This window comes from Salvelinus fontinalis, chromosome 26 (genome assembly GCF_029448725.1).
Source record: "Salvelinus fontinalis isolate EN_2023a chromosome 26, ASM2944872v1, whole genome shotgun sequence".
In the NCBI taxonomy this organism is placed as follows: domain Eukaryota; kingdom Metazoa; phylum Chordata; class Actinopteri; order Salmoniformes; family Salmonidae; genus Salvelinus; species Salvelinus fontinalis.
Window position 1 is genome coordinate 38,070,448 of NC_074690.1, and position 10,927 is coordinate 38,081,374.

At 43.5% G+C, this 10,927-nt stretch overlaps 1 protein-coding gene across 2 annotated transcripts in view; it reads left to right on the forward strand.

Moving 5' to 3' along the window:
• Positions 1-9,221, forward strand: part of LOC129824271 (protein-glutamine gamma-glutamyltransferase K-like) — a 50,666-nt gene extending 41,445 nt beyond the window's left edge. The window contains exons 14-15 of one of the 2 annotated variants that reach the window (XR_008754730.1): positions 850-4,143; positions 4,228-9,221. Coding sequence is in view for 1 of the 2 variants with exons in the window: in XM_055883798.1 (XP_055739773.1) it covers positions 850-994 (145 nt within the window). In the remaining variant the exon portion in view is untranslated. Of the gene's footprint in view, positions 1-849 lie in introns of both variants that reach the window. The other variant, XM_055883798.1, reaches the window with a different exon arrangement.
• Positions 9,222-10,927: the final 1,706 nt, after the last annotated feature.

Consider the following 10,927-nt stretch of genomic DNA (forward strand, 5'->3'; position numbering starts at 1 on the left):
TCCTGTTGAGAGTTAGAATCAATTTTGTGTTTGTCCATCAGCAGTTTGTTTCTTGTTATGTCAGTCACTGACAGTCACTCAATTAGCCCGTTTTTAGGTTTTTAATCACCAAGTCATTGTCAGCTCAAGCTATCTCTAGCAAAACCCATTTGCTTGACCATACGTCCAGACTAACTGCAGGAAGCTAGAGTGGAAACCATCTCTTTAACACAGCATTGGTAGGACAGAAATACCTGACCGTTTGTTAAGTAAATAATTGTTATATATCCAACAAATGAGGTAAATACGTATTTTCTGTCACGCCAGCTATCTAAACTTGTAGTAATCATGGTAACTATAAGATTACTACAACTGGGGGCCCCCCATTGATTTTGTTAGTCACTCTCACTCAGATATATTAAAAACTGAAAACATTTCTCTCTATCCTATGGCAGAATGTGTAGAATTGCAGGAAATTAGCTTTAAAACGGCACATGTTTCTCTCCGTCCCAAGGCAAAATGACTAGAATTGCATAACATTAGTTATAAAATTGCTAAATCTTCTATCCGCCTCATGGCAAAATGTGTAGAATTGCAACAAACTTTAAAACTGCAACATTTTCTCTACGCTCCATGACAATGTGTAGAATTGCAGGAAATGAACTCTAAATGTTTCTCTCTCCGCTGTCGAGAGGGCGAGCCACTAAAATGTTTCACTTAGAGCGCTGACTTCATGTGTGGGTATGGGTGTTGTTACCCAGACACTTGAGCCACTGCGGCCCCTCATGATGAGTTCAGATTTTTTGTGGGGCTCCATCAGTTGCTCATCCCTGCTTTAAGTAATAACTCTTGTCTCTCTCCTCTCTCAAGTGATGTTGGGAGCCACTCTACGGTGACTCGGACAGAACACTTCATACCCACCCAGGCTGGACACAGGAAGCTGGTAGCAGCTCTGGACTGTAAACAGCTGACACAGGTGCACGGGGTTGCTGACATCGTTGTCCAGGACCAATGAGAGGGAGCCTTCCACTGCTCTCTCCTGTCCACTTATCTGGTGTTTCATTCAAGTCGCCTAAAAGAAAATGGGAAGCCTTTTATTCAGTTTTACCATGATTTGAGTATAATATTTTTTTTTTTTCATGCTGACATGTAATTAAGGAAATACCCTGATCTTTGGATGAAGTTGTACACTAAATTGTTTTACCAGTGTTAATGTTTTTAATACTCACGTCATATTTTTCAAATCAATCAAGTTTATTTGTCACATGCTTCGTAAACAACAGGTGTAGACTTAACAGTGAAATGCTTTCTGACGGGCCCTTCCCAACAACGCAGAGAGAGAAAAAGGATAAAAAGAAAAATAATAATTTGAGGAATAAATACACAATGAGTAACGATAACCTGGCTATATACACGGGGTACCGAGTCAATGTGCTGGGGTACGAGGTAATTGAGGTAGATACAGTAGGTAGGGATAAAGTGACTAGGCAACAGGATAGATAATAAACAGCAGTAGCGTAAGTGATGAATAAAAAGAGTCAATGCACATAGTTAAATAGTTACCCTTATGGCTTGGGGGTAGAAGTTGTTCAGAGTCCTGTTGGTCCCAGACTTGGTGCCACGGTACCACTTGCTGTGGTATCAGAACAAACATTCAATTATTTGGGAGGCTGGCTGGCCTTTCTCTGACACCGCCTGGTAAGCTCGGCCCCAGTGATGTACTGGGCCATACGCACCACCGGTCAAATTCCAAACAGTTGGCAAACCAAGTGGTGATGCAGCCAATCAAGATGCTCTCAATGGTGCCGCTGTATAACTTTTTGAGGATCTGAGGGCCCATGCCAAATCTTTTCAGCCATTGAAGGGGAAGAGGCATTGTCGTGCTTTCTTCAGGACTGTGTTGGTGTGTGTGGACCATAATAATTCCTTAGTGATGTGGACACAGAAACTTGAAGCTCTAGGCTCCGTCCACTGCAGCCCTGTCGATGTGGATGGGGGCGTGCTCGGCCCTCCTTTTCCTGTAGTCCACGATCTGATTCTTTGTCTTGCTGACATTGACGTCGAAGGTTGTTGTCCTGGCACCACACTGCCAGGTCACTGACTTCCATATAGGCTGTCTCATCATGGCCGGTGATCAGGCCAACCACCGTCATGTCATCAACAAACTTAATGATGGTGTTGGAGTCATGCACCGCCACGCAGTCGTGGGTGAACAGGGAGTACAAGAGGGGACTAAGCACGCACTCGAGGGGCCCGTGTTGACGGTCACCGTGTCGGATGTGTTGTTGCTTATCCTCACCACCTGCGAGCAGCCCATCAGGAAATCCAGGATCCAGTTGCACAGGGAGGTGTTCAGTCCCAGGGTCCTGAGCTTAGTGACGAGCGTGGAGGGCACAACGGTGTTGTTCCTTACACAGCCTGGAGGTCTGTTTTGGGTCATTGTCCTGTTGAAAAACAAATGGTTTGCACTTAGTGGGACTGGCGTGTCGCTGCAGAATGATGTGATCGCCATGCTGGTAAAGTGTGCAATTTATTTAGAATTCAAGGCAGACAGTGTCACCAGCAAAGCACCACCACACATCACATTTCCTCCTCTGTGCTTCACGGTGGAAACCACATGCGAAGATAATCCAAGAAACGCAAGCAATGGACATTAGACTAGTGGAAATCTGTCCTTTGGTCTGATAAGTCCAAATTTTTGATTTTTGGTTCCAACCGCTGTGTCTTTGTGTGATGCAGAGTAGGTGAATGGATGATCTCCGCATGTGTGGTTCCCACCGTGAAGCATGGAGGAAGTGTGATGGTGTGGGGGTGCTATGCTGGTGACACCATCTATGATTTATTTAGAATTCAAGGTACACTTAAGCAGCATAGCTACCACAGCATTCTGCAGTGATACACCATCCTATCTGGATTGCGCTTAGTGGGACTATCATGTGTTTGTCAACAGGACAACGACCCAAAACACACCTCCAGGCTGTCTAAGGGCTATTTTACCAAGAAGGAGAGTGATGGAGTGATGGAGTGCTGAATCAGATGACCTGGCCTCCACATTCCCCAACGTCAACCCAATTGAGATGGTTTGGGATGTGTCGGACCGCAGAGTGAAGGAAAAACAGCAAACAAGTGCTCAGCATATGTGGGAACTCCTTCAAGTATTTCAGGTGACTACCTCATGAAGCTGGTTGAGAGAATGCCAAGAGTGTGCAAAGGCAAAAGGTGTCTACTTTGAAGAATCTCAAATATAAAATATATTTGTTTAACACTTTTTTTGGTAACTACGTGTTATTTCATAGTTTTGATGTCTTCACTATTATTCCACAATGTAGAAAATAGTAAAAATGAAGAAAACCTTTTTTAAATTTATTTTTTATTTCACCTTTATTTAACCAGGTAAGCTAGTCTCATTTACAACTGCGACCTGGCCAAGATAAAGTAAAGCAGTGCGACACAAACAACAACACAGAGTTACACATGGAATAAACAAGCGTACAGTCAATAACACAATAGAAAAAAAAGTCTATATGCAGTGTGTGCAAATGGCGTGAGGAGGTAAGGCAATAAATAGGCCATAGTAGCAAAGTAATTACAATTTAGCAGATTAACACTGGAGTGATAGATGAGCAGATGAGGATGTGCAAGTAGTGATACTGGTGTGCAAAACAGCATAAAAGTAAATAAAAACAATATGGGGATGAGGTAGGTAGATTGGGTGGGCTATTTACAGATGGACTATGTGTAGCTGCAGCGATCGGTTAGCTGCTCAGATAGCTGATGTTTTAAGTTAGTGAGGGAAATGTAAGTCTCCAGCGATTGTTTTGCAATTCGTTCCAGTCACTGGCAGCATAGAATTGGAAGGAAAGAAAGAGGTGTGGTCAAAAGAGGTGTTGTCTTTGGGGATGACCAGAAGAGGTGTTGTCTTTGGGGATGACCAGAAGAGGTGTTGTCTTTGGGGATGACCAGAAGAGGTGTTGTCTTTGGGGATGACCAGAAGAGGTGTTGTCTTTGGGGATGACCAGAAGAGGTGTTGTCTTTGGGGATGACCAGAAGAGGTGTTGTCTTTGGGGATGACCAGAAGAGGTGTTGTCTTTGGGGATGACCAGAAGAGGTGTTGTCTTTGGGGATGACCAGAAGAGGTGTTGTCTTTGGGGATGACCAGAAGAGGTGTTGTCTTTGGGGATGACCAGAAGAGGTTTTGTCTTTGGGGATGACCAGAAGGGGTGTTGTCTTTGGGGATGACCAGAAGAGGTGTTGTCTTTGGGGATGACCAGAAGAGGTGTTGTCTTTGGGGATGACCAGAAGAGGTGTTGTCTTTGGGGATGACCAGAAGAGGTGTTGTCTTTGGGGATGACCAGAAGAGGTGTTGTCTTTGGGGATGACCAGAAGAGGTGTTGTCTTTGGGGATGACCAGTGAGATATACCTGCTGGAGCACGTGCTACGGGTGGGTGTTGTTATCGTGACCAGTGAGCTGAGGTAAGGTGGAGTTTTACCTAACATAGACTTGACCTGGAGCCAGTGGGTCTGATGACGAATATGTGCGGGGGCCAGCTGACTAGAGCATACAGGTCGCAGTGGTGGGTGGTATAAGGGGCTTTGGTAACAAAACGGATGGCACTGTGATAGACTGCATCCAGTTTGCTGAGTAGAGTATTTGAAGCTATTTTGTAGATGACATCGCCGAAGTCGAGGATTGGTAGGACAGTCAGTTTTACTAGGGTAAGTTTGGCGGCGTGAGTGAAGGAGGCTTTGTTGTGAAATAGAAAGCCGGTTCTAGATTTGATTTTGGATTGGAGATGTTTTATATGAGTCTGGAAGGAGAGTTTACAGTCTAGCCAGACACCTAGGTATTTGTAGTTGTCCACATATTATAAGTCAGAACCGTCCAGAGTAGTGATGCTAGTCAGGCGGGCGGATGCGGGCAGCGAAAGGTTGAACAGCATGCATTTGGATTTGCTAGCGTTTAAGAGCAGTTGGAGGCCACGGAAGGAGTGTTGTATGGCATTGAAGCTTGTTTGGAGGTTAGTTAACACAGTGTCCAAAGAAGGGCCAGATGTATACAGAATGGTGTCGTCTGCGTAGAGGTGGATCAAGGAATCACCCGCAGCAAGAGCGACATCGTTGTATATACAGAGGAAAGAGTCGGCCCGAGAATTTAACCCTGTGGCACCCCTATAGAGACTGCCAGAGGTCTGGAAAACAGGCACTCCGATTTGACACACTGAACTCTGTCTGCGAAGTAGTTGGTGAACCAGGCGAGGCAGTCATTTGAGAAACCAAGGCTATTTAGTCTGCCGATAACAATACGGTGATTGACAGAGTTGAAAGCCTTGGCCAGGTCGATGAAGACAGCTGCACAGTAGTCTTTTATTAATGGCGGTTATGATATCATTTAGTATCTTGAGCGTGGCTGAGGTGCACCCATGACCAGCTCGGAAACCGGATTGCACAGCGGAAAAGGTACGGTGGGATTCAAAATGGTCAGTGATCTGTTTATTAACTTGGCTTTCAAAGACTTTAGAAAGGCAGGGCAGGATGGATATAGGTCTATAAAAGTTTGGGTCTAGAGTGTCACCCCCTTTGACGAGGGGTATGACCGCGGCAGCTTTCCAATCTTTAGGGATCTCGGACGATATGAAAGAGAGGTTGAACAGACTGGTAATAGGAGTTGCAAAAATGGCGGTGGATAATTTGAGAACGAGAGGGTCCAGATTGTCTAGCCCAGCTGATTTGTACGGGTCCAGGTTTTGCAGCTCTTTCAGAACATCTGCTATCTGGATTTGGGTGAAGGAGAAGCTGGGGAGGCTCAGGCAAGCAGCTGCGGGGGGTGCGGAGCTGGGTCGGGGTAGCCAGGAGGAAAGCATGGCCAGCCATAGAGAAATGCTTATTGAAATTTTAGATTATCATGGATTTATCGGTGGTGACCGTGTTACCTAGCCTCAGTGCAGTTGGCAGCTGGGATGAGGTGCTCTTGTTCTCTATGGACTTTACAGTGTCCCAAAACGTTTTGGAGTTAGAGCTACAGGATGCAAATTTCTGTTTGAAAAAGCTAGCCTTTGCTTTCCTGACTGACTGCCTGTATTGGTTCCTGACTTCCCTGAACAGTTGCATATGGTGGGGACTATTCGATGCTATTGCAGTCCGCCACAGGATGTTTTTGTGCTGGTCAAGGGCAGTCAGGTCTGGAGTGAACCAAGGGCTATATCTGTTCTTAGTTCTACATTTTATGAAAGGGGCATGCTTATTTAAGATGGTGAGGAAATTACTTTTAAAGAACGACCAGGCATCCTCGACTGGCGGGATGAGGTCAATATCCTTCCAGGATACCCGGGCCAGGTCGATTAGAAAGGCCTGCTCGAAGAAGTGTTTTAGGGAGCGTTTGACAGTGATGAGGGGTGGTCGTTTGACCGCGGACCCATAGCGGATGCAGCCAATGAGGCAGTGATCGCTGAGATCCTGATTGAAAACAGCAGAGGTGTATTTGGAGGGCAAGTTGGTCAGGATAATATCTATGAGGGTGCCCATGTTTATGGATTTAGGGTTGTACCTGGTGGGTTCCTTGATAATTTGTGTGAGATTGAGGGTATCTAGCTTAGATTGTAGGACTGCTGGGGTGTTAAGCATATCCCAGTTTAGGTCACCTAACAGAACGAACTCTGAAGATAGATGGGTGGAAATCAATTCACATATGGTGTCCAGGGCACAGCTGAGAGCTGGGGGGTCTATAACAGGCGGCAACAGTGAGAGACTTATTTCTGGAGAGATTCATTTTTTAAATTAGAAGTGTTTGGGCATAAACCTGGAAAGTATGACAGAACTTGAATGAGTAGGTGTCCAAGCTTTTGACTGGTACTGTATATTATTCACATCCTTGTTCAACCACGACTCCGAGAAACATGGGAGGTCAAGGTCCTGTTGATAGGATAGTCTCGAACGGAGCTCGTCCAGTTTGTTCTCTAGGGATCGTATGTTCACCAATAGAACGGAGGGTAGAGGCGGTTTAGTTACTCGGCGACGTCTTGTCAGGGAGCCCACTCGTTTGCCTCTCTTGAGGAGAGCAGTACATCCACAACTGCCGACTCGTTGAAGTAGAAATCTTCATCCGAATCGAGGTTAGTGATCGCTGTTCTGACATCCAGAAGCTGTTTTCGGTCATAGGAAATGATGGCGTGAATATTATGTACAACAACAAAAAAAGACAACACACATAGCAGAATTGGTCATGATGGCATCTATCCATCTCTGCAGCGCCATCACGATCAATATCCACTAGATTCACCAGCGTGCCTTGCTCTGAAATGGACTTTCCATTACTGTTAGGGTCGTCCACACTTATGAAGAAGAAACAGAATTATTGTTAGGGCCATTGAAATGCTTTATGAAAAATCCTGTGATATATTTTATTATCTAGATATACATGATCTAATGTTACTGTATTTTCAGTAGAATGTACTGAACAAACGATGTCAAGTTTCTGTCATCAAAATATTGGATTAATGCACTGTATAAGCATACGAGTATCCAGTGATGTTATTATTCAAGATGTATGCATTGTACATTGTTGGATATACTGTATGTAGCGTAACATGGTTTTATATGAAGGTGAAACGCTTCAGTTTGATTTTGTGAGGCTTATGCCTAAAGAAGTCCTTCTCAATGTGTTTGCTTATTTTTATATGAAAGAATTGAAGACATTATTATCTTATTTTGCTAATAGTGCTTCCTTGCCATAAAGTGCTCTTATGAAATCACTGTTCCAAACAGCGGTCAGCTCCTGAGAGTTGACAGTTGTATCCATGGCTCTTGTTGACCTTGGTCTGCTCTCATAGTTTGTGAGTTTGGACTTTAAAATACAAGAGAGGAAACTGTTTTAACGCAGTACATTTAGATTGTATTAATTCATCTATATACATGTATTTTTTAAATTGTCAATGTATTTGTTAATCAACAATGTTCCCTGTTAAATTGCCTGGTGAAAATCTCCCTTTTTAAAGTTCATATTCTGTTTACTCATACCTAAAGAATGTTGCCAACTCAGCCTATACTCGTATTTGTGGTCAAAGCATTAATTGGAGAAAAAAAAACACTTTAAAAACCTCACCTCAAACAAAGCGTTTCAAAAAGTTGTACTATTTTCTCATGTCATCCTGAGGAGGATGAGCTGGTGGTCTACTCGCATAAATATTTGTAATGACCTGTATATGCACCCACACCCTTCCAACACAAAAAGCTGCTTTTTAACTTCATTACTATTTCATGAAAAGAAAACTATTTCACTCTTAATGTAATTATTTATAGGTCATATTTCATAGAAATGTGGAAACACTGGAAAGTTACTTTGAAGTGAAGTTATTTGCATGATGACTCCCTGTAGGACAAAAAGGTGTGAATAGATCAGAAAGATGACATCGTTCAATGTAACAGAGTAGCAAGTACATACCTCTAGTAGCCAAACTTTCCCTCCCTGGCTCACTTATTTTAAAATCCAGAATTATAACTCTATACACCCTTGGCTTCCTCATTAACCTGTTATTATCTATTCAAATTGTGTAGCTTCAGGCAAAGGTGTGCCTTGCACAATTTAACCTGAGGAAATGGGAAATCTCATGCTTATAATTCAGTGGAGGCTGCTGAGGGGAGGACGGCTCATAATAATGGCTGTAACAGAGCGAATGGAATGGCATCAAAACACATGGAAACCATGTGTTTGATGGTGTTGATAGCTTTCGACCTATTCCGCTCCAGTCGTTACCACATGCCCGACCTCCCCAATTAAGGTGCCACCAACCTCCTGTGATATAATTTGATCTCAACAGTAGAGTTGGCATGAATGGGATCTGTGTGGCTCATCCACACGTCCCTTAAAGGTAGTGCCCAGGCCTAAGTGGAAACACCCCAAACATACTGCATGGAACAGGAACTTAAATAGCAATTTGCTGATCTCTTGTGGTCATGTTAAGTATATTGTGTTACTGTCCTGGCCATAGAGAGCCCTCAGGGGGTTCTCTATGGTGTTTTAGGTCAGGGCGTGACTAGGGGGTTTTCTAGGTATTACATTTCTATGTTGGTGTGTGTGTATGGTTCCCAATTAGAGGCAGCTGAATATCGTTACCTCTAATTGGGGATCATACTTAGTGTGTCCTTTTTGTTGTTTTGTATGAGTGCCTATGTGCACTACGTATTTCATGATCGTTATATCGTTGTTGTTTTGGAAGTGTCACTATCATTAAAATGTGGAACTCTACTCACGCTGCGCCTTGGTCCAATTATTCATACGACGGTCGTGACAGTTACTGTGCATTTCAACCAGACCATGTGAGCGGAGTTGAGAGGTTGGAAATCCCGCTCATCGCTCATGGAGTGTGCTTGCGCACCCCTCCCAGCTCCACTAAAAACCGCTCTGCGAACTGCAGCTCTAAATTCGGTCCATTCATTTAAATCACAATTTAACCAACATCCATCTACTTTTGTGACTACCTGGACCTACCATTTGCTTTTGAAGTATTGAAACCAAACCATATGGATTTGAATTGAAAGTATGTGAATAAACATGAAAAGGTGAGTGTAAGAAGTGCACATCGACTACATGTCATATTAAACAGCATATAAACACTCTAAATAGGTTAGGAGCCAGACAGGGAGACTAAGAAGGAATGAAAAATAATTATTTAGGGTATTTCAACACTATAGCCATCAAAGAAATACATTGTGAACAGTGGCGATATTAGCATGCAAATCTTGGTGGGGCAAACTCCCCCCAACATTTTTTTATGCCTGCCAGCAAAGCCACTACACAACACTAAACAATACATTAATTGCACTATAACGGTGACAAACGGTGCCCACAAACTGTTAGGGCCTACATATAGCTGTCCCAACAGCAGTTTTCTTTTCAGCACCATGGAATGAATCCTTACCACCTCTACACCTGGCTATCAGCGGATCGTTGTCTGGCAGCAAAACCGTTCATTCAGCATCATTTACTGCCTTATAAAAAACATGGCTGACTTGCTTAAACAAATCTGGTTTCTACTGACAATTGAGTTGTACAAACTATGGCATAAGGGGACGACGAGTGGATAAGAGGCTGTCCGTAATTTTGATTAAGACATTAATGGGCGAGCTAGGACGTACGTAGTCAACATAACTATTTGTTCAGCACTTTTGAAATGTACAGTGACAGAATTCAGAACATGAGCCGTTCTTACAGTATTCTCCCTGTACACCAAGTCAGTGTCAGGGGCATATAATCAGACAATGAAAGCTCTTCGAATATCTGATGATAACATTTCTCTAAAACAGGCTATAGGCTACAAGTGCACCACCAAGTCAGAACAGTAGGCTAAGTTATGAGGGGAAAAGGGACCAAATTATTAAGGTGAGGCACATGGGCTCCTAACAGCGTACTACACTACATACACTTAGTATTACTTTCTTAGGTACAGTATACATATCTCCCTGGCATGTTACATAATTTATGCAGCAGCATACAAGGCATTTCTGGACTCTTTCTGTGCTGTGCTCACTTGAGCAGGAAGGTGGCGCGGCGGTCCTTCTTGTGGGCAAATGTTGTCATCAAACTTATGACATTCTCTGGATTTATGGGGCTTTCAAGACAACTGGGAACTTGAAAAAACAAAACTAAGGTTGAACTAAGGTTGAATCGTGACGTCAGTGATATTCAGGTCGGAGCTCTAGAAAGAGGCCCTTGTTCCCGGCTTGGAATTCTGAGTTGGATTCATAACTTATTTTCCCAGTCGGAGCTAGTTCCCAGTTATAAACAACAGCTAGTTCCCAGTTGTCTTGAACTCACTGAAGTCTGAGATTTCCCGATTCCAAGTTTCCAGTTGTTTATAAACGCGACATAAGTCATGCTGGATTGACAGCAAATCTAATCAAATACATTTTTATTTGTCACATGTGTTTAGCAGATGTTATTGTGGGTGTAGC